Source organism: Malus domestica, chromosome 08 (genome assembly GCF_042453785.1).
Source record: "Malus domestica chromosome 08, GDT2T_hap1".
NCBI lineage: Eukaryota > Viridiplantae > Streptophyta > Magnoliopsida > Rosales > Rosaceae > Malus > Malus domestica.
In genome coordinates, this window is record NC_091668.1 from 8,018,311 (window position 1) to 8,043,395 (window position 25,085).

The following is a 25,085-nucleotide window of genomic DNA, read 5'->3' on the forward strand; positions in this document are numbered from 1 at the left end:
TGATTGTTGACAGTGAAACTCGAACTTTGGTAGGACGGCACGCAAGCCAGGTACCTTACCACCTAAACCAACTATGTTGGCCACTATATATAATTTCGCATGGTTAAATAGGTTGCAAATTTTGAGCTAACTACGACGCGGTTGCATGTGCAACATGCGTATAAAACTCTACGCGTATGCTGCCTCCAACGGTCCAAAAACCCCCCATCTGGGCAAAACTGCCGGGACCATTGATTTCAGCAGCGGATTTCAAAATTTGAGTAACTGTTGGAACGTGGCGTTTGGCAGGACATTCTCAAGTCCAAAGTTTCTGAGGCTGAGAGTGAGCGATTGAGAGATCTTCCATTCCTGTGCACTAGGTACCGATCACCGTTTGGAATTTGTGGCTTCCTTTTACAGAAACTTGCCACGTCCCTGTGGTTTTTGTGGTACGTATACACATACTAAAAACTGAAATAGGTTCCTTCACACAAGATTCCCAAAGCCCCAAAAGGTCAACTACACTACTCCTATTTTGTTTTCTTCCACCTTTGAAATATAAACATTGATTATAATTACTATGTAGACGTGAGTTAAGTCAATTGTATACGGTAATATGTCAACTCTTTTGCTTTGATCTTAGTCTTTCTCTCAATGAATAGGATAGTTTAGAATAGTCTTGTAATAAAATAAATTAAATAATAATTATTACAATTTCCATCACACCCCCTTATTAAGTTTATAATACAATTTCTGCTCTTATAAGAAAATTCCATCACACATTGGTAAGGATATATCCTAGTGAGTCAATTGGCCAAAAAATATATTGTCCATCACACCCCCTTATTAAGTTTATAGTACAATTTCAACCCTCACATGTTCAGTTTAATTCTTTCCTTTTTCTTCCCCATAATTCTGAGTAGTGGTTGTTGGGGTAAAAAAAAAATAATAATTGTTCCTCAATTCAAGGAAAGTGGAGATGATGATGGCAATTAAAATCCACGGAGAAGATTAACCAAGAAAATCTATACCATTCATTTTTTTAAACAAATAAAAAATAAATTAAATCAGAAAAATTAAAGAACCATGTTGCTGAACGTGTGAGAAGTTGCCCATAACATGCAAAAGGGAGTTGGTGAAAAACTACCCACTTTCTCCCCCGACTCTTCTTGTCACCGTAAGTCTATAAAAGGGGGGGATCAACACAAAGATCGAAGGAGAGAAAACAAGACAAAAAAAAAAAAGGAGGAGATCGAAAATCAAGAGACTACAAAAAAGTACACAGCAAGTGGAGAAGGACGAGGTACACAGAGAGGAAATAAGAAAGAAGGGCTTAAACAAAAGGAAGAGGAATCAGAGGCAAAGAAATACAAGGCGAGAATAACTAAGACAAGGTAAAAAACTATCATTATATTGCCAAGCCATGAGCAATTTTAAAACATAAGGCATTGTGACTTGAGTTCTTATAAGAGTATATTTCTTTGTGACTTGAGTTCTTATAAGAGTATATTTCTTTCTAAAGTAAAGAACTTAATATGAACCCAAAGTAAAGAAGAAGAAAAAAGAACATACAAATTCTTCTATGCCACCAAATGGTGCTGCCTCGGATCTGTGATATTGATCTTCCAATGCTCATCAGGAAACCCTAATTTTCTCGCCTCACTTCGAGTCGAGTCCAAATAATCCTTCCTCTGCTTCGTCAGCCCACAAAACCTCTGCAAACCCTCTTCCACGGTGTCGTGAACCCTCCACCACCGCTCGTGCGCCACGTCACTCGCGAAGACATGGCGCCCTTTGGTGTCCCAGTTACAATCATAATCCCTATAACAGAGCCATGGCTTCCACCCTAAGTAATGTATCGCAAATATCTTCGGTGGGTCCGCCCCAAACTGCTTATCCTGAATCGTCGTATTGTTTGTCCTATTCGCCGGAAAATACGTCATAGCATTCACCTTCTTCAGCACTCGGTGCCACCATACGAAGACCTCGTTGAGGTAGCCCTGGTCGCCGCCATTGTTCGAGACTATGTCGTCTCGGTGGTCCATTAAAAACTTGAACGTGCAGTTGGAAGGCTCGATTACCATGATGCCGGAGTTGAAGAGGTAACCAGAGTTGCTGATGGCCGACATCTGTGGAAAGTGGAACAGGAGATCGAGGTTTCGGAGAACGATGATGTCGGCGTCGATGAAGATGATTTTGTCGTATTCGATGAGCTGCCATAGGCGGAATTTGCTGTAGTTGTATTCGTTGTAGGTGCCCTTTTTGCCTCTAGGGTTTCTGATTCGTTCGATGACGTGGAGCTTCCACCCGGCGTCTGAGAGAGCGTCACGCTTAGGGGCGGAGATGGAGTTGTCCAGGAGGAGGACAAGGTCACGTTTGGTACCGGTTTGGAGTAGACTTTTGGCTAGGGTTATGGCGCCGCAAACATACGAGTCGGAGGAGTGGAGTACTGTGACGTAGGCTTCTCGCTTGGGTTTGTTTGTTGTGCCTTGGATTTTAGCCAGATCATACACTGTAACAGATTAAATTTTCATCAACTTCAGAGATTATTGTAGAATACAATTACTTGTGTCACATTCTGGTACAATGGTGTATTATCTCTTTTTAAAAAACCTGATGAAATAAATAGATTCGTAATTATATACAACTAGATATGACATATTTTCTCATTTAATACAAACTCTTCAATTTAGATGAAAAATGAATAAAGAATGTTTTTATATGTAATAACTACGTATTGATTTTATACAATAACGTGTCTTTTTATTTTGTGAATATATGTGATATGTAAATCATATGCACAATTGCACACTGCCGATAATAAAGAAAAATGATTTTGACGGGAGAAGATGAAAGAGGAAACAATATGGTCATAATTTGGAAGCATACCTTGTTGTCCCCAGAAAGGCAAAGCCAAATTGCAAGTGCCAACAGGCAATGATACCTTTTGCCGCAACCTAGCCATATCTGGCTCAAACAACCACCAATTCCCTTCCTGTCTCACCAAATCATCGCACCTAAATATCTCCAGCATAGGCCTACACTTGCTCCAAAACAACATTTTAGTTGTCTTCCTATTCCCATCCCTCTTTCCTCTCCTCACAGCCAGATTAGCCACTATAAGATGAACTTGGAGCCTAAACACCTCCCTCCTCCACCCTTCTTCCGGATACTTGCATGGCAACTTAGCAACCACCATGTCCATCTTCTCATATATTTGAATATTCAGCATTGGTATCTTTGGGCAAGTTGGGACGTCACTCTCTTCCTCTTCGTCGATCCACGTAGGAAACAAATCATCCCATTTGATGTTATCTGAAATGTGGTTAAAATGGATTGGTATGGTCTTTCCAAGCTTATCCCACTCACTCAAATCATACTCATCCATATTTACCATAGCAAATTTCATCATCCCCTTCCCCATAGTTCCATTCAAAAAGCTTGGTACCTCTATCTTGCTCATACTGCCTTTAGGCCTTGGTATGTTGCCTTTGGTCTCCTCCAATACTGACTTCATCATGATCTTAACTCCATTATCTACCTGCTTACACAAAAATGAATGTTAATAGTGTTGGAGAATTAAGCCTCACATTAAAAATATAATAAAATAATATACAATTTATACGTAGGAAGTTCACTAATTAAGTATAGTGACCAAGTTCACAATTAAAGACTTGGTACTATTGTTAAGGATTGAGTTGGAAAGTTCTTGATGGGAATATTTGTAAATATCAGGATTGATGTAGGTATTTTAATATGACATGGGCATTGAGTTATAAAATATGTACTTGAATTAGGTTTATAAAGTCGTCCAAGTTAGAACCCAAGAGTATGTTTGGGTGAGTGACTTCCAACTTATAAGGCATTTAGGCCAGATGATGAAGAAATGGTTCACAAAAAATTAGATAAAAGGATTGGAAAAGCACCACATGAGCATTACAAAAGGCATGTGAGAGCGATTTACAAATGACTAGGATCTCTCACCAAAACATTTACAAATCCCTCCCGCACGCTTTTTGTAATACTCATTTGGTGCATTTCTAATCCCTCCTATCTAACTTGTTGTGATCTATTTCTTCATCATTTTGTCTAAATACCTTAGAATTTGAAAGTCCCTCACCCAAACATATATACCTAAAAGAAAAGGTTCGTGCTTAACTCCTCAAAAGAAGGGCACATGACCTTGTGATGGCACTCTCGCTCTGAGCAGCTCAAAAGAGAAGATGCGTTCTCATAATAGATGGAGGAAGATGACAGGAGAAGAAGGGTAACATGAACAATGAAAAACAAAGCAATAACAACCAAGTTGATTCGGATCACCAAAGCATCTTTCATGATGTTTTGACGACCACGTCCAAATTCAATCATTTAAATTTTGGGGCTCTGAGATTTAATAAACACTAGCTAGCTAGTTAATCATGGGAGATTAGAAAGTATCAATTTGGTGAGAGGAGTTAAGCTGCAGTGGTTAGAGAACTAACGATAGCGAAACAACACCATTTAACAAGCTCCAACTGCATTTTCCTAGTCGTTTGGGACTTTCCTTTCCCTCGCAGACAACAGCAAACAAGGTCGGAGAAGAGAAAGCTTTGCTTCTTCTGTATAGGTGTCCATGATAGTAATCCTTATGGTTATGGACATTTACTTATTTTAGATTTCCAGAAAAATACCCTTGGATTGTCTCCACTCTCTCATTGCACAAATCATCTTGAGGTTTTTTATAAACTACTCTCTTTTTGTAGGTGTAACTGTCTTTAAATCAATTTATTGATGAAATGGAATGGAATCACCTCTAATTGTAGGATCATGACTCAAAATCTAACAACGTGACATGACAAAAGTATATGTGATAAGATACCATACGTAATTCCATTATGTTATATATATAACCATTGAGGGTGCCATGTCACAAGCACTTGAAGATAGCTTTCCATTAATTTGACTTTTTGTTAACAAAAAGCAGTGGATAGTATTTTTCATGATAAATGGCAATATTGGTACTTAATTTAAAATGAATACATAGGCAGTGGCGGATCTAAAAAAAACTTATTTGGAGGGTCACATGTAAAAGTTCACAAACAATTCTTAGACATATATTAATTTTTTTTTTTAAAAACCATAGTTCCTTCATTTGTAATATATCGAACAAATAACAATACAATTTATATTTGTTCACGACACGTTTTCATAGTTTGAAACGGTAAATTATAGCTTTCATTATCAATGGAAGAAAAAACATTACTCTCAATATAAACCAACATGATATCACTTAACCATTGATCTCCCATTCGGTTACGCAATGGACTTTTTAAAATATTCATAGTAGAAAAAGGCTCTCTCCACTAAAGTAGTAGTAGCCAACAGAATTAAAGCCAATGTAATTAGCAATACACATGATTATATACTCTATTCCTCCACGTCTCCACCATTTTTTTCCAAGACTGCCAATTCCTTTCAATTGAGAAATTCAGTACTTGAACGCATATCGCCCAAGTTAATAATTTTTAAAAGAATAATAAGAATGACTGTTCCTCTTTGAGGCATTTTATTAAGCAGTTAGTAAAAGGCATGTATAAAGAACAACTCCAACCTTTAAAGAGACAACACCCAAACGATCCATAGATATTCACTGAAATTAAAGGAGTCAGCTAACCCCCAAGCCACAAATCTACTCAAGAGGATTTGGATGCACTAGTATTAATATATTTATGTGAAACCACGTTTTTTTTAGCCCTTAATTTTTTTTTTTCTACTACAATAAAATTCAGTGTCGTTTTGAAGAAAACAAATCTTTGAATATTGAATCTGATTGTTCTTCACTACTATGAAAGCATTTACTAGTGTCGCTATGATAACCGACAAGAAACGCATATTACTGTTGGATATTAAGCAAAATCCGACAGAAAATGGATGCAGTGACGGATATAATAAGCGACATAATTGCTAGCGTCAGGAAATGAATTTTCCGACAGAAAATACTTTAAAACCGACAGAAATTGTGTCAGATATAACCAACAGAGAATACATAACCGATAGAAAACACTCTAAAACCGACAGAAATTGTGTCGGATATAACCGTCAGAGAATATAAAACCGACAAAAAATACTCTAAAACTGACAGAACTTGTGTCGGATATAACCGACAGAAAATATATTAATAATGAAAAAATAAGAGCATTCTCTGTCGGATAAAACCGACAGAAAATATATTAATAATAAAAAAAATATAAACCACTTTCTGAATTATTTCTTTCCCTTTCAAGTTGGCCTCCCCTACATTTTCCAGCTTTAAGATGTGCAACGTTTCTCTAAGGGACACCATATCCAGAATGAATATGGAATCTACGCGTATTATTCTACTCTACGCATTGACGATTCACACTCTAGAAATATAATTAAGGTACTCAATGAGTAGAAGTTTCACTACTAAATCGTCAAAAGAACAGCCCAACTCAAGAACACCAAAAGGTTGGGAACTACTTGCAACATACAGTACTAACAGGATAAGAAAAAACCATCAACATCACATAATTTATTTCAGAAATTAAACAACTCATCCCCATGAACTGAAGAAGAATCATCTATTTCTACTGTTTAACGTCGGTTTTCTTCTTCCGCCAGAGACGGTCCAAACCACTATCGGCCTCTCCCTAAAAAACAAAAGAAAGAACAAGAAATCAGAGCAAAACAGATGGAATGCCAAATTGCAAATGACTGATAAGAAATTATAAGAGGATGCTAATTACCGTTGAAGAACTGAAAACCTAATAAAACAAAACCTCAGTAACCCAACCTCAGAATCATGGGGAAAATTCATACTTAGGATTAGAAAAGTTTGGATATAATTATATGCTACACTCGGCTTTTCGAGTTTGACTGCGGGCGTCAACATGTTTTTATTTAAATCTATCAGTAATTGAACAACTTCCAATACTTTGGTAGCAATTGTAACCAGATGTAATAAAGAAAATGATAGTTGAATAAAAGGTTATTGTTTCAGCATAGTTCAGGAAAGCAAATGATAGAATCAAATGAGATTAACCGAACCGAAAAATACAAATATGATCAAATTCCGCATCCGTACTACGCATTCTTATCACCCAATACATTCACAAGTGCCCAACAAAAACACAAATATTACCACAGCAACACAGTACAGAAACTAGGGAAATAAGGAAAACCTGAGCCTTGACGTAGCCGCAGAGAGTGAAGGTGGAGCTCTGGCCAGTGTAGATGCCATGCTCATCCAAATGCCCAATGTTGCTTCTCGAGAAGGAGAAGGAAATGAGGAGAGGATAAAAAGGCGAAGGGAAAAGGCACCGGTGCAAGGAAGAGATAGAGGGGTTTTATTTTGAAAAGTTTTCATTACTGTCGGTTAAAAATGACAGAAACATTTTTTTTTAAATAAAAACCAACAGAAAATTTTCATTACTGTCGGTTATAACCGACAAGAAAAAAATGGCGCAAAAATACCCCAAAATTCCCTCCCCCCAAAATATTAAATTCACCCCCCCTCCCAAAATTTTTTGTTACGATTTAAAAAAAATAAAATAATAATTGTTTGGCTTAATAAATAAATAAATAAATAATATGTATTTAAATAGAATACATTTTCAAAACTTAAATATATAATTGTTTGGTTTAATAGATAATAACCCATGTAAAATATGCGATAAAGAAACAAAAAGATAATTGTACAATGAAAATGTCATCACACAAACTAAATATTGTCTAATCAATACTTGAAAAACATAAATAAAAAATTAGCACAAATTACTTTTCCCACTTCAAAATTTAGGCAAATTTAACGGAGGTATGCATTCTATGAAACTAGTTTCCATGATCTAACTGTTAAACTTGTTTGTAGATACTACAAGATCGCATACGTAAAAAAATGAAAAAAAAAAATCAAAGATTACGTAACGGAACAAAAGTTTTCGACGAAAAATCACAATTTAACAGTTATTTTAGCTTCGGTTTTGATGATTTTTTTTATAGCTACACTCCTCGACCCTATAAGAATGCAATGAACGAATTCGATCTTCAATTTAAAATATTTACACTAGTGGATACTACAAAATCTTATTTTATACTTAATGGAAGTATAATATTAACTCTAAGTGTTTGTTTAATCTACCGTTTTGAAGCGATATGCATTCTACGAAACTTTTTTCAACAATCCAACCGTCAAACTTATTTGTACACACTCCAAGATTGCATACGTAAAAAATCGTAAAAAAAAAACATTTAGAGATTATGTAACGGAACAAAAGTTTCGACGGCTATAAACGAAAAATCATAATTTAACGGTTATTTTAGCTCCGATTTTAATGATTCTTTACAGCTACACTCCTCGACCCTATAAGAATGCAATGTATAAATTTGATCTTCAATTTAAAATATTTACACTAGTGGATACCACAAAATCTGATTTTATACTTAATGGAAGTATAACATTAACTCTTGAGTGTTTATGTAATGGGGCTTTTAGATCCAGGTCCAAAAACATAGAGAGTTTTTAGAAGTGAGTCAAGTTATCTAATTATATGTTTTTATTTCTTTTATACTCATTTTATATTTTCTAAAAATATTAAAAATCAATTAAAATATTTTAATATTATGCATTTTTCAACTCCAAAATATCTAATTAATATCTTATAACAAAAAAAAAAAAATTAATATACTAACATAAATCTATCTGCAAAACATTCTACCCTAACTCAAGTAGCAAATATATGAATGTATATTATAAGTGAAATATGAAACCTAACTAAAGGGTAGAAAAAACATAATATACCTATAAGCAAGACACATTAATCTGTGACAGGTTGACTATGAAAAAGAATTTGTCATATAGGTAGATAAATACAATTAACCTGTGATATAGGTGATTATAAAAATTAAAATAAAATCTATAAATGGGTTAAAGCATGAGGAAGAACAAGAAATAACAAATAAATAAATAAAAAGAAATAATCAAAGAGATAATTAGGAAGAAATTTGATTTTTACAATAATTTTTTTCATTTAAGAGATAATTATTGATAATTAAATAATTAAATTTAAAGAATTGGACATTTTCTAATAAACTAGACTATTCCTACTATTGGCTCAAAAAATTGGAGTTATATCAAGTTTCCCCTTATTTAATCTACTGTTTTGACGTGATACACATTCTATGAAACTTTTTTCAATGATCTAACCATCAAACTTGTTTGTACACACTCCGAGATCACATATGTAAAAAATCACAAAAAACAAACGTTCAGAGATTAGGTAACAAAACAAAAGTTTTCAACGGTTATTTTAGCTCTGATTTTGATGATTTTTTTACAGCTACACTCCTTAACCCTATAAGAATTCATTGAATGAATTCGATCTCCAATTTAAAATATTTACACTAGTGGATACCACAAAATCTTATTTTATACTTGATGGGGAAGTATAACATTAACTCTTAAGTATTGGTTTAATCTACCGTTTTGATGTGATATGCATTCCACGAAACGTTTTTCAACGATCCAACCGTCAAACTTGTTTGTACACACTCCAAGATTGAATACGTAAAAATTCGTACAAAACAAACATTCAGATATTAGGTAACGGAACAAAAGTTTTCGATGGTTATAAACAAAAAATCACAATTTAACGGTTATTTTAGCTCCAATTTTGATGATTTTTTGCAGCTACACTTCTCGATCCTATAAGAATGCAATGAATGAATTCGATCTTCAATTTAAAATATTTACACTAGTGGATAAATCTTATTTTATACTTAATGGAAGTATAACATTAACGATAATATCCCAATATTTCTATCGAAATTTCCGTGTTTTTGGACTACCGATATTTCTGATATCATCGATATTTTAGACCTTAGTCTCAATCTATACATATCTCAGACTCTCATCCTTAATGAACAAGTAACGATTCTACAAAAACTGTGAATAAAAATCGATGGTAGCCCAGTAGGTCAAAAAATGCGTACTTGATCAGAATCTCATTCGGTAAAATAAGCATGGATTAGACCTAATTAATGACACTTCAGTAACAAAAGCATACTTCATCGGAATCTCGTTCCTTATTATACCTAATTGAACTGAAAGCGAGAGTGACCCAACGCCGACAACTTGAATATTAATCAATCTACAAATATATTATAGATACGGTTCCAAGCTTTCACAAAACAAAAGTTTACTAGACTATTATGGTTATTAGAAGTCACGTAAAGCATAATACCAATGATGGAGCCATGAATTATTCGGTGGGTGAGTTAAGGTAAAACTATTACTACAAAATTAAATGGTCAATTTTTATTTTTTTGCTTACATAAAGTTATATAATAATAAATCTGAAAGTAATAAATTAAAGTAAGAAATTTATAATCTCTTTTTTAGGCTTCGAGCCTTCAAACTTTTAAATGAATAAAATAAGGGACCCTATGTGGTATAGAAGTTTTATTTATTATTAATAAATTTTAATATTGGTTAAAGGGATGAGTTTATATAATATTTATTAACCCTTATTTCTTTCCTAAAAACAACTATATGATTCAAACTTTTCATTTGCTAAGTGACCTACGAACAATTAAAAATCATTAAACAAGCCAAATAATTAGTATTTTTCAGCTTAAATAACTAAAAATCTCCCTATGCTATATAGCCCACCAAAACTTTATACCTGGCTCCGCAGGTGCGTAATACAAGAAGTTAAGCTATAACTTTGGAACTAACAAATATTCTTTCTACTTTAAATAAAAATATAGATTTTAACCAAAAAAAAACCTACAACTATGGAGTGGCCCACAGAACTGTATGGGCTGGATTGTATTGGGCAACTAATTACAATTCAAACTGGGTTGCAATATTTAGCCCAACAAGGTTTTTATTTTTTTAAACAAATTGTTTTTTGAAATTTGATTTTATCGAAACAACCATTCTGCGCTACTCGTCAGTCGTCACCCGCACTGAAACGATGGTGTTCGTCGCAGGAATACCCGTCGGGGATCACTTCCTGGCAAACGAGCACACAGCTCCCCTGGGAGGTTGGCGCCGGTTGAGGGCTGCTGTCGGGCTTCTGCTTTCTTATCGGGCTTAGTCGGGCAAGTCTCGTCGGTCAGGTCTTGCTCGGGCAAGACTCTTCGGGCAAGACTCGTCGGGCAGTGCTGAAAGAGAAGGACAGAGTTAATTTGAAAGGTGCCTTTGTGGGGCCTTAGGTATAGGCCTTGAGGCTCACAATCAAGATTAACTTTGTAGGTGCTCAGGCGTGCCACTGCCATCTTCAGTATGGCAGATGTCGAATATATGTCAAGTTTTAGTTGTGAATACGCATATGCCCGAGAAACCGTGTTAGATATAACAGGTGCCTTTGTGGGGCCTTAGGTGTAGGCCTTGAGGCTTCCTGTCAAACTAAACCAGTACTTGGACATATCATATTTGGTTTTCATGGTTATGAAAGTCTTGTCACTATTATATTTCTGATTATCCGAGTCCGAGAAGTAGAACGAACCCAAATGGATGCCTTTGTGGGGCCTTAGGTGTAGGCCTTGAGGCTTCCCATTAGAGTTTGTTCATGTGCTCGGACAATTTAGACCGTGAAGTAGAATGAATCCAAATAGGTGCCTTTATGGGGCCTTAGGTGTAGGCCTTGAGGCTTCCTATCAGAATCCATCCATACTTAAGGGTTCTATGATAATCATGACATAATAGAAACAAAACTAAGAGGTAGGTCGATTACTTGCGCCCCAAGTAACTTCGGACTTCTCGTTTATCAAGGATTGTCGTGGATGGGTTAAGTCCACATAAAGTTCTTTTTTATGCCTTGAGGCCAATGACTTTTAAACTGATCAGATTTACATGCCCGCAGGCTTAGGACTTGGATCTGATTTGAACACTGAAGATGTATTCAAATCGGATCTAAGTACTGGGGAAGCCTTTTCATCATGATTTCGCTAGAAGCAACTTGTATATAACTGGAAGTATACAACATATTACTAGGCTTTAAAGAAAGAAAAGACAAAGACAGAGCAAAGAAGGTCGGGCAAGATTAAACCTTATCAGTTAAGGCTGATCTTCTTGCAGATCCCTATCTTTGCAGTTTTGTCAAAGGTTTGAAAGCTTAGAGAGAGAGAGAGAATACAAAAGTGAATCGATACTACAACAAGTTTGAACAAGGTAGCAGAGCTATTACAAAGGTTAGAAGAAAAGAGTATCCCGCGGGGGATAAAGGCTGGTCCCGAATGGGATGAAGGCTTGGCTGACTACAGCTTCGTTTGGAAGGCAAATCTGGCTTTGAGCAGAGTTTTGGCTTGCATTTGTTTGTTTGTTTGAGTGTCCTTGTTCCTGTCTTCTCTTCCTCATTTTATAGACGACTCGGTTTGGCTCCCTATAGCAACGGCTTTGCCCGAATGCGGTCTGAGGGTGATGACTCATCAGTTTTATTACATGTAATGCCACCATAAAGTACTTTTTGGGCTGTGCAGTCGGATCAGTCTACACCACTTGGTCCTTGGGTAGGTAGGCAAGTGGCCCTTTTCCTGCTCCCTAAGTTTCATCCGGACCTTCTGTTGGGCCGACTCCACCCTTGGGCCTAAAGTTCAGTTTTAACCCAAACAGATGGAGTCCCCAAAGCCCTACCCGCGCTCAAACCCTCTGCTATCGCTCTCCACCTTCATACACCAGCACTGCCTCCGCCTCGGCGCCGAGCTCTCCACCCGCCTTGAAGACACCAAGCGGCTAGTCGGAACCATAGCAGGCAACTTCGCGCCGGCGGCGACCAGGCGCATGCGTTCGGCGCCGGTTTCTCCTCCCTTCGCGTGGCTGGCTCAGAGCAATCACGCTCTGGCCGCTACCCTCAGCTCTGACCACGTGGCGAAGAGCCTGGCCGGGACGGCCGTATATACGGTTAGCAATTCGAACAATGAGTTCGTGCTCATCTCTGATCCCAATGAGGCCAAGTCCATTGGATTGCTTTGCTTTCGGCACGAAGAGGCCGAAGCATTCCTCGCTCAAGTTAGTATCTTTAACTTTTTTTGGAGGGAAGGATTAGTAGGATTACTAATTAGTTGCATTTAGAGATTAATTGGATGAAGGAATTAGTTGCATTTGGGTCATTGATTGGTACTTTAACAATACCAATGGTTGTTGGAAGCAATAATGATGAAGCTCAAGTGGGTGTTTCAGTTGGTAGGGGGAGGGGTGGAGCAGCTTTATCTCGGAATGGACTTGGGTACAGGGACTATTCATGCTGAATGAAGAAGAGAGTACCCTTTGTTTTTTTTTTGCTTTGAAAAGTTCCACAAACACCAACTTTTTCAATTATGTGTTATACGATGCTTGAAGAAATCTCACCTCAGCAGCCTCAAAGTGCACTGAAAGTTCGCAGTTGGAAACTAACATTTTTCTTTCACCTTGTCTGGTTGCAACTCCTTATCAACAGCTAATGTTGCATAGACGATAGAAGCATTTTCCTCGGACCGAAAAAAACTTGTTTTTCACTATAAAAGTGATAGGTTTTAGCCTAAATGAACATAAGATAAACAAGGAGTGATGGTGGAGTTTAATTATAGTGTGTGAGTTTATTGATAAATTTTAGTTTTATTATTAATTTCATCTGGTACTTGATGATAATTATGCAATAGGGTAAAAAAAATAATTAACATCTAAAATTTAAGTTGAGAGTAAAAAAAGGTTACATGGGTTTACATAAAATTTCCTAAATTTCTCTCACTATGCAATGTGAGCTCATGATTGTTTTTGTTTTTTTTTGTAGGTAATTGGGAGAAAAATGTTATTTTCACTGAGAATAAAAAAGGCAATTGGTAATAATCCGTTCATTGGGAGAAAAAGGTTATTTTGACCGAGAAGGAAAAAAGAGTTCGCATGCGGTTATACTAGATACACCAACTACTTTTTCTTTTTTCGGATATGATAATATGATAATGGAGCCATGTATTATGATTGTGTGTACCAAAACAGGAAAGAATTTATTCACATGGATCAAAAGTTTTTTTTGAGGATAATGCCCTTGTCTCTCTATGGAGAGAACTTACTTGTTTCCCTACTTATGATTAATAAACTTTTATCATCTGAACATCATTAATATGAACTATTCATTCTTTTTATCATTATCTAAAGATCATATCAACAAAAAAATATTCAATTTGGAGATCCATTAGTCCTCCTTACATGTTAAACTAATCAACGGTTTTGAAGCACATATCATCCTCATGATGAACCGTCAATTTGTTTATGCATATGAATAACTAAAAGATCTCCAAAGTAAATAATTTTTTAAGAAATGATCTTTAGATGATGGTAATAATTATAATATTCGGATAAGAAATATTCGTTAATTGTAAGTGGGAATACAAGTGAGTTCCCCAATAGAGGGACACAAGCATTATTATTATTATTATTATTATTTTAATTTTCATTATCGAAAGGAAACTTTTAAAGAAATTGAATTTTTTTAACATAATTGGTGTAAATAAACATGGCGTATGAAGTGCTTTTTGTTTTTCTTTTCTTAAGAAATGGATTGAATTATGGGTGCAGTGAGTATTTATTTATATAAAAAAGACATTGCACTAGAATTCGAGTTAGTAATCAAGTCGAGCTAGGGTTATGTGGACTAAAAATTATGGTGGATTAGCTAGTGGTATTCCGACTTCTCAGTCGGCAACGATGTTGAGCGTTTATGGTGCCGTTCCTTGTGACGGTGCTGCTGGTCCCCAGTAATATGGCTCAGGTGCTGCTATTGTTCTTCTTAGGCGTACAAGTCTCTCAAAGAAAAGGTTTCTTGTTTAATTTTTTTATATTACATAAGCATTACATACATAAGAGGGGCAACACAAGATCGCCTCCTTCCTTCGCTACAAGCCTGCAACTACTAATAACCCAATACGTACTATAATTAATTTAGCGTATACCCACATTCTAGGGCATAGTTGACAAGGTCTTTGATCTCCTCTTTAGAAATGAGCCCGTCACTGTTGGCATCTGCATGACTCAAAGCTCTCCTCGCCCTGAACCCGCCCCAACGCGACCCGAGCTCCCTGAACGCTGCCTTCAGCTCCTCTTTTGACAGCATGCCGTCGCCGTCCTTGTCAAAACTATAGAAGAGATCCACCACCTGCTCCCTAGTCCATGGAACTCTGGCTGGCTTCTTATAACCGTCGTACCTACCCATGATACTATATAGATATATAGTGATCTTGAAATTTTCTTCTGTGTTGTGTTCCACACACAAGAAAACTAAAAGGCTTGCCGTGAATTGATGAGTGACTCGAACTACATTTATATAGGGGTGCACCTGGCCACCTGGCCCTGTGGATAATAATATTATAATACAATCAGAGATCCTGTAGAATTATCAATAAATAATCCATCTCAACGAAATATCAAGCTTCCAAACCCTGTTATTAATTCTTGTTTGGATTGGACTTGGACTGTTTATCCTCCCATCACATGTCCTTCTCATGTTCTTTTATATTTTGTGATCACGGTTAAATCACGTTAATATTTTATATTAATTTTTTTATAAAAATAATAAGATAAAAAGTAATACAAATATAAAATGTTGACACGATTTAACCATAATCACAGAATATAAAAAGATACGAAGAAGGTATAGGATGAGAATGGCAGACAAGTTTGTATTAACTGTTTTGTGCGTAAAGGCAAAGCATGGAACTTTGTAGCCAGGTGACTGTGTATAGATGCTTATTTGACCGGGGTCAAAGGGAGCATCTCCACAGCAAAACTTTTGTTTAAAAATATTGTCATTTATTGTCCAATTTGACACTTTTATGCTATTTAAAAAAAAATTTACTTTTGTTGTAAACATTCCTAGAATAAGTGTGATTGTGTAAATCTTAAATTATATTTGATTATGGTTATCTTTTCCTATTACAACTTGTATTACTTGGAGAAGAAGGAATATCTTCTCTCCCTTTACTACTATAAATAAAGGCACAATTTAGGAGGGATAACAACACATACGTCCCCTACAATTCTACAAACACACATCTCTCTCCTCTCTCTCTGCCGCCGGCCCTAGTCTCTCTGTCAGATAAAAATAGACTACAACACGTTATCAGCACGCTCCTACCGCTGGGCTTAGGAATCTGACGTTGGAGATTTTTTTTCTGCATCAAACCAGTTCATCCATATCATCACGCAATCAGGTTCTTTCCAAACAACGACTTTTAACTCGATATTTTGCAAGCCCTGATAGCATGAACATTCACCATGATGCATGACTCAACTTTACGTTTAACGTATTTTAGATTCTACATAAATTGTGTATGCTTCATCACCAAAATTGCTACAATTATGTGAATTTGATATTTGTGAACTGAATCTTACATATGTACATGCATTGAAACTATTATTTGCATATGCATCAACGTAAATATGTGATTCATTAGAATTATACATGCATATAATATAATTGCATTAAAAAATTTTTTTGCGATTGGGGAATTAGGGTTCTTCGAACCCGTGTTTTTCCCGAGCCGAGAACCAATCCTGGAGACACGGCTCCAGGCCCAACACCCAGACCCGACGCCTAGCAGGTGTCGCCACCCTTGAAATCGTCAACCAACATGGCCTGCAGCCATGCCCAGTTACCCCCGACGACCTGCAGTCGTCTCTGACGAATTTTTTGTCTGCAAATTCGATTTTTTTTTAAATTACAATCGAATTTCTAGGGTTTTGACAATGAATATAGAGATTTTTTAAATCTCCGTTCACCCCCATGGTCACCATGACTCAAATCGAGTCTTCCACAAAACCCCGACTAACGCCAGAAGCGCCAGGTCCGGTGTTCTCCTCCGGCGACACACACCCAGCACTCGCTGAGGTGTTTGATCCCAAAAACCTGAGCCCCAGTGGGCTCCTGTCCCTCAGCCTACATCAGCGCCCTTTTGGGCTTGCTGCTGCTCTGCGATGTCACGGCCCAGCCCATGCCGAAAGAAAAAAAAACAAATTTTTTTTTTCTGGGCTCGCTTGCAGCGGCCCAGCCCGACAAGAAATTTTTTTTTTTGGTGCTGCACACAGCAGCCCATTCCCCTTATCCATGTCTCCCCGTGAGCTCCATGAGCCACCTGTGGGCTTTGCCTATGTTTTTAGGCCCCGAAGACTACATAAATTAATTCAATTATCATTATACAATATTTTTGCATACAATATTTGTTGCATATTTGTTTGCATATATATTTGTGTTTGCCTGCAGGAATATATGAACTTGAAGTTCATAATTACTTTGAAACCCGAAGTTTCTTATAAACATGCCTTGTTTGAAAACCTGAAGTTTTCACTTAAACATATCACCCATGAAACCCGAAGTTTTTCATGCGAAATTAAACCAATACATGTCTATTAGAATCTGTATGTTCTATTCCTATGTGAATGGATTGATTTATTTTGGATATTAAGTTTTTTTTAATAAATGAAATTATTTGAATTGATACTTGTTTTTATAAACTTTTATGCATGTGACCGAATCAAATTAATTTTTCATTCTAGGTATGACTAGTGGGAAAGTTAGTTGTCTGGCAGATAGTGCAACCACGCATACTGTTTTGCGTGAACGCATCTATTTCACTAACTTCGTACCTAAGAATGCACCTCTGACAACCCTCTCAGGCCCATCCAACCTGATCGAAGGATACGGTAAGGCACGTATAATGTTGTCCAATGGTACAATCTTAACCATTGCTGAGGCACTCTACTCTCCACGTTCCGAAAGAACGTTACTAAGTTTCAAGGACATTAGAGATAACCATTACCACGCTGAAACCCACGTAGAAAACGGAGTTGAATTTATGTGCGTAACTTCCTACGAATATGGCGAGAAGCGTATTCTAGAGAAGATGGAGTGTAACCCGAGTGGTCTGTATACTACGACCATACACCCCATAGAATGCCACTATGTGGCCGGCCCTACCATAGGGACCGCGCACGAAATTACACTTTGGCATGATCGTTTGGGACATCCTAGACGAATAGCGATGCGCCGTATCCTCAAAACTTCACACGGGCATCCACTAACCCGAAGCTTAGGTTCGATCCATGAAATTGCATGTCAAACATGTTCTATGGGAAAGCTTATTACTAAGCCTTCTTATGACAAGATTCGTTCGAATCCTCCCATTTTTCTACAACGGATTCAGGGGGACATTTGTGGATCGATTCAACCTCCCTGCGGACCATTTAGATATTTTATGGTTTTGGTTGACGCTTCTACACATTGGTCACACGTGTGCTTGTTGTCCACAAGGAACGCTGCATTCTCCAAACTGTTGGCTCAGGTTATCAAGCTCAGGGTTCACCACCCTGATTATCCGATCAAATCTATTCGATTAGATAATGCTGGAGAATTCACATCTAAAACTTTTGATGACTATTGTATGTCGGTTGGGGTTGAAGTTGAACATCCTGTACCCCATGTTCACACCCAGAACGGCCTGGCAGAGGCTTTCATTAAGCGTTTACAAATGATTGCTCGATCGTTGGTCATACGTACCAAGCTCCCGATCGCTGCTTGGGGCCATGCAATATTGCATGCAGCAAAGTTGGTCCGCCTGAGGCCTGTTGTGACACAACCATTTAATGCCCTTCAGTTGGTCACCGGATGCGAACCCGACATATCGCATCTGCGCGTTTTTGGTTGTGCGGTCTATGTGCCGATCTCGCCGCCCTTACGCACAAAAATGGGGCCTCAGCGAATGATGGGAATCTATGTCGGATATGATTCTCCTTCGATTATTCATTACTTAGAACCTTTGACAGGCGATCTATTTACCGCTCGTTTCGCGGATTGTCACTTCTATGAGACAATCTTCCCGTCGTTAGGGGGAGAGAAGAACGTCAACGTTCCTAATGAATGACGCGAATTATCGTGGATGACTCCCACTTTGTCTCATTTAGATCCCCGCACCGCTCAATCTGAAGCTGAAGTGCAGCACATATTAGATCTCCAGAGCATAGCTCAGAACATGCCAGATGCTTTCACCGATCTAGCGCGCATGACAAGATCACATATTCCAGCTGCGAATATGCCTGCAAAGATAGATGTACCAAATGTACGACGGACTACCCTCCTGGAAGCCCGGGACGCCAATTCTGGTGATCCACGTACATTAGCGGCTAGCCAATCCTCTGCCCCTACACAAAAGTGTGGCAGACCCCTTGGTTCAAAGGATTCACACCCCCGGAAGAGGAAAACCATGGCACAAGGTCCCAAAGAGTCTACCGTGAATCCGACTATCGCTTACTCATTTAACCTCTAGATTATGGAAGCGTCCTTGAAGAGACGAATCTTCCTCCCGAGAATCGTGAGATTTCGGTCTATTATGCTAGCTTAGATGATGTGTGGTGTAGAAATGAGATGATTGTCGACGATGCATTAGCATTTGCAGTAGCTACTGAGATCATGTTGAGCGATGACATTGAACCGCGTTCCGTTGATGAATGTCGACGTAGAGCTGATTGGTCAAACTGGAAACAAGCAATCCAAGTCGAACTTGATTCACTTGCGAAACGTAAGGTGTTTGGACCTGTAGTTCCTACTCCTCCACATGTGAAGCCTGTTGGCTACAAGTGGGTTTTCGTTCGGAAGCATAATGAGAAGAACGAAATTGTGCGTTACAAAGCTCGTCTTGTAGCACAAGGTTTCTCACAACGCCCCGGGATTGGCTATGACGAAACTTACTCACCCGTTATGGATGTGATTACTTTTCGATACCTTATCAGTTTGGTAGTTTCCGAAAAACTGGATATGCAGCTGATGGATGTAGTAACCACGTATCTCTATGGGGATCTTGATACGGAAATTTATATGAAAGTTCCCGAAGGACTTACATTGACTGGTTCAAATATTTCCAAACCCCGGAACACGCTCTCAATTCGGCTGAGGCGTTCACTATACGGTTTGAAACAATCCGGAAGAATGTGGTATAACCGTCTGAGTGAGTATTTGACTAGTCAGGGATATGTGAACAATGAACTATGCCCTTATGTGTTAATTAAGAAGTCACATTCCGGATTTGCGATTGTTGCAGTATATGTCGATTACATGAATCTCATCGGAACTCCTGAAGAACTCGCGAGAACTGCTTCACACCTGAAGTCGGAATTTGAGATGAAAGATCTAGGTAAGACTCGATATTGTCTCGGTCTTGAGATAGAGCATTGTTCGGATGAAATCTTAGTACATCAATCGAACTACACCCAGAAGGTGCTGCGCCGTTTTAATGAGGATAAAGCGAAGTCTTCGAGTACTCCTATGGTCGTTCGTACGCTAGATGCAAAGCGAGATCCCTTCCATCCGAAGGAGGATGATGAAGAGATTCTGGAACCTAAAGTTCCTTATCTAAGTGCGATAGGCGCTTTATTGTACTTAGCTCAATGCACTAGACCCGACATCTCCTTCGCTGTTAATCTTTTGGCAAGATACAACAATGCACCAACACGCAGACACTGGACTGGCGTGAAAGACATCTTCCGTTACCTTAAGGGTACTACGGATTTGGGCCTGTTCTATCCCTATGAATCCTCGAGTGATGCCGCACCCTATGCTCATCGGGTTGATTCTCGCCTTGTTGGTTATGCCGACGCTGGATACTTATCTGATCCGCACAAGGCGCGTTCTCAAACGGGTTATGTCTTTACCGTTGGAGGCACCGCAATATCTTGGAGGTCAACTAAACAGACCTTAGTTGCCACTTCGTCTAACCATGCTGAAATTCTCGCCTTACATGAAGCAACTCGGGAATGCTTTTGGTTGAGAGCAGTAATGGGCCATATTCGAAGCTCCTGTGATCTTCATGCCGCCATTAATGCCCCGACGACGATTTTTGAAGACAACGCAGCTTGCATCGAACAGCTCAAGAAGGGTTACATCAAAGGAGACAACACCAAGCATATTGCGCCGAAGTTCTTCTTTACACATCAACAAAAAGAGCATCAGAAGATTGAAGTCACGCAAATCCGATCACAAGACAATATGGCCGACCTCTTCACCAAATCACTACTGAAGGCGACGTTTCAGAAGCTTGTTCATGGAATTGGTATGCGTAAACTTTCTGAGTTGTAACTTTGCTATTTCTCTTTGGAATTATGTCAAACTCAGGGGGAGTATCTTCTGGATACTTGCTTGATCTTAATGTACTCTTTTTCCCTACGATTAGGAGCATTTTTCCACTGGGTTTTTGTTACCTAACTAGGTTTTAACGAGGCACCCACCTTAGGCTGGTCATATCCCTGATGACGTCCTGTAGACGTTTCTTTTGACTTTGCATTTCTCACGCATTTTTCCTTAGACTATGGATTTTGTCCCTACTCGGGTTTTTGCCATAGCCTTAGGGTTTTTTAGTGAGACTTACTACTTATGCAAGTTCCTCCCTCATTGAGAATAAGCGTTGTTCCTTGGAATCAATGCCGACGAGTCGACTTCCTCAACTTCCTCAACTTCTGCATGATGCTGAATCTACCTTAAGTATTTGCACACTCAAGGGGGAGTGTTGTAAACATTCCTAGAATAAGTGTGATTGTGTAAATCCTAAATTAGATTTGATTCTAGTTATCCTTTCCTATTACAACTTGTATTACTTGGAGGAGAAGGAATATCTTCTCTCCCTTTACTACTATAAATAAAGGCACAATGTAGGAGGGATAACAACACACATTCCCCTACAATTCTACAAACACACATCGCTCTCCTCTCTCTCTATGCCGCCGGCCCTAGTCTCTTTGTCAGATAAAAATAGACTACAACAACTTTAACTCACTTTTCAACAAACTTTTTAAGATTTATCTTTTACTATAAAATAAATCTTAGCTTTATCTTACCTTATGAAGGCCAAATTTTATTTCTAAATTCTTTACTAAACAATATTTTCAAATAAAATATGTGACATGATCGAATTTGCTAACTTGAAGAAGTAGCATTTGATCTTTTGAACATACAAGGTCAGTTGTTATTTCTTTAATTTACTAATTGGTGTCAAAGATGCATTTTTTTCTAGATGACATAACAAATCTAACTTTGCTACTTAGCTAATTGTTACCTTTCTTGGAGATGCTCATATTTATTACTAGAAGTGATAAAAGTTTATTACAGTAGAAATTCTTACCAATATGGAATTATTCGCAAAGAGTGATTGAAGGGAATACTAATCAACTTTAGGGTTTATGAAGCCTCTTGATATGGCTTAAAGGAAAATTTTTATTAGTAATATTGTAGATGATCACCAAACAATCTCCAAAGTTGTACGCATTAATTAAGGGAACTTTAATGAAAAGCACCCGGTACTGTTCACTTTAACGAAAAACCACATTTTTACACTAAAAAGTCAATCCTGGTACTATTCACTTTACCCTTTATTTTGTCCTTATCATTAAAACTCAAAGTTTTCAAGTCATTTTCATTAGTTTTCCTATTAATTAATGGATCATCATACTTCCTCAACCTCAGCAAGAAGAAAAGTCTTTATTCTGGATATGGTGTTTTTGTTATTAATATATTGTAGATGATCACCAAACAATCCCCAAAGTTGTATGCATTAATTTATGGACCGTACTTTCCTCAATCTCAGCAAACAGGAAAGTCCTTATTCTGCGTATTATATTTGTACGGTAAAATATTGTCACATTAGAGAAGAATGAGGACATTCTTCTTTATTAAAAACTAACATTTTGTCACAAACTTATACATATTATATTTGTATGGTAAAATATTATCACATTAGAGAAGAATGAGGATTTTCCTCTTTATTAAAAACTAACCTCTGGTCACAAACTTGCGTGTGGCATTTTGTTCCTTTACATACTATTATTATTTATTTATAATTTTATTCTTTTTAGTTTTGCTTTTAAATATTTTTTTATATTTTTATTTTAAAAAGTTAAAGAAAAAAGAGTGCCCACTATGTGAGTAGTTTTATTGTGTTAGTTTGGATTTTTTTTTTTATATATCTTGGAACCATTGGATGGAAGGACTCTTAATAGCATGGGGACGTGCATAGAATTTTTACAAAATGCTTGTATTATTTTTGGTAGGTTAATATTAAGATTTTTGTCACTAATACTATAGTCTAGTAGTATTCCTCTTCACTTGTGAGTAAGAGGTTTTAAGTTCAATTCACGCCAAAGATGAATTCGAACCAAACTATTATGGATAGCCCAATATGAGGCTAGCCCACTCCTCCATCCCTTATACTGTAAATAATATCGTATGTACTAAAAAAATATTAAAATTTTTATTATCATCATTATTATTACAAACGATGTTATTATTGCTATAAGATATATATAGAGGAAGGGAAGAGTCTGAACTCACGATAGAGTATGTTAAAGAATATGGCCTTATCAACTAAGACAATCCATCACTTAGGTTCGATTCTCATTAAAAATGAATTTCAACCATATTATTACTAGTCCATTGTGAGATTAAGCTCATCACCTCCGAATTAGTGTAAATAATATCGTTTGTTCAAAAAAATAAAAAATAGTTTTGAGGTCTCAATCCTAGAAAAGTACTCTAGGGATACGCCGAGGTGAAATTCTCAATACAAACAAGAAGCAAACTAGGGGACATGTAGATTGTAATAGTGGTGTCCTTATTAAGAATAAAGGGAAACATAGCATTACCTTAAAAGATCTCACATCGAATAAAAGTGAAGGATTGGTATGCATGAACTTTTGGGTATCGTTTGAAGAAATGTGAGATTCACCATAAAATAAATTGGTAATATACGGAGTAGTTCAATCTTTATAAGCCCTTGCATGGTTTGGTCTCTTACCTATGTGGAACTTTGACCTCACATTCTCATACGCCCCTCACGTGTGACATATTTTTAAGTCTAACAAGTGGACAACATAAATAGGTGACGTGGAACACATCTAGCCGTTAGGCTTCACATGTTAGTCAACCTGATACTATGAAGAAAGTTGAGATTCCACCATAAAATCAATTGGTTATCTGGGGAGTAACCCAACTTCTTATAAGCCCTTGCAAGATTCTCCTATCACTAATATGAAACTTTTTTATTTTCACATTCTCACATCTTTCACTTACAATTTGGTTTGTGAGGACAAGTGTTACTCAAAAAATATTTTAGTTTATTTAGCATTAAAATTTGATTCCTTGATCTACACCACACCATGGCATCGATAATTTTCTCAAAATATGTATTTTTTTTTTCATGACTCAACATCAAAAGTGAGATGTCTTTAACGTTATGGGCATCATATGGACGAGTAGACAACGATTACCACTACTTCAGATGCCAAATGGATAAAAAGTATGGATATGAAACGAAATAATCTACAACCCCATCATCCAAATAGTGGATATTTTCAATTATTTAAGGATAATGCTTGTGTCTCTCTATGAAATGACTTATTTGTCTCCTCACTCCACTTATGATTAACAAGTCTTTACTGTTCAAACATTATAATCGGAATCGTTCGTTCTCTTTATCATCATCTATATATCATATCTGTAAAAATCATTCAATTTGGAGATCGTTTAGTCATCTATATGTTGTAAACCAATCAATGATTTTGATAATAAGTAGTATCCTCATGATGAACCGTTTATTTGTTTTATACATATGAATGACTAAAAAATTTCTAAATTGAATAATTTTTGCAGATATGATTTTTAAATGATGATAAAAAGGATGAACAGTCTCGATTATAATATTCGTACGGTAAAAATTCAGTAATCGTCAATGGGAGGAAACACGCATTATCCATTATCTAATATACAATCTTATAAAAGAAATATTAATATGTCGATCATAACTTTATGATAAAAATGATGATAACAATCTAATCAAGTGGTAGTTAATACCTTTATCTGTTAATTGTGGATGGATAGGTCGGTTTTGACTTACATAAGGGCAGATATATAATAATTTTATGTAACGTGTTTGATATCTAATTATAACTAATTATAGGCCAACGGTAAAAGTATGAAAGTAAATATGTAACCCTCAGCCTTGTTCAGGTGCCAAAATGGCATAGTGGGATCCAACTGAGTTACATAACTCAAATAGTCTCTGGAACCCAATAGACTTATTTCACCGTTCACGTTTTG

At 37.0% G+C, this 25,085-nt stretch overlaps 1 protein-coding gene across 1 annotated transcript; it reads right to left on the bottom strand.

Moving 5' to 3' along the window:
• Window positions 1-1,370: 1,370 nt before the first annotated feature.
• LOC103410177 (UDP-glucuronate:xylan alpha-glucuronosyltransferase 2-like) lies at window positions 1,371-11,256 on the bottom strand. Its single transcript, XM_070826234.1, has 6 exons — window positions 10,975-11,256; window positions 6,726-6,743; window positions 6,571-6,629; window positions 6,471-6,474; window positions 2,869-3,520; window positions 1,371-2,491 (listed from the first exon to the last, which is right to left on the bottom strand). The coding sequence occupies exons 1-6, from the start codon at window positions 11,254-11,256 to the stop codon at window positions 1,560-1,562; spliced, it is 1,947 nt and encodes a 648-aa protein (XP_070682335.1). The 3' UTR covers window positions 1,371-1,559.
• Window positions 11,257-25,085: the final 13,829 nt, after the last annotated feature.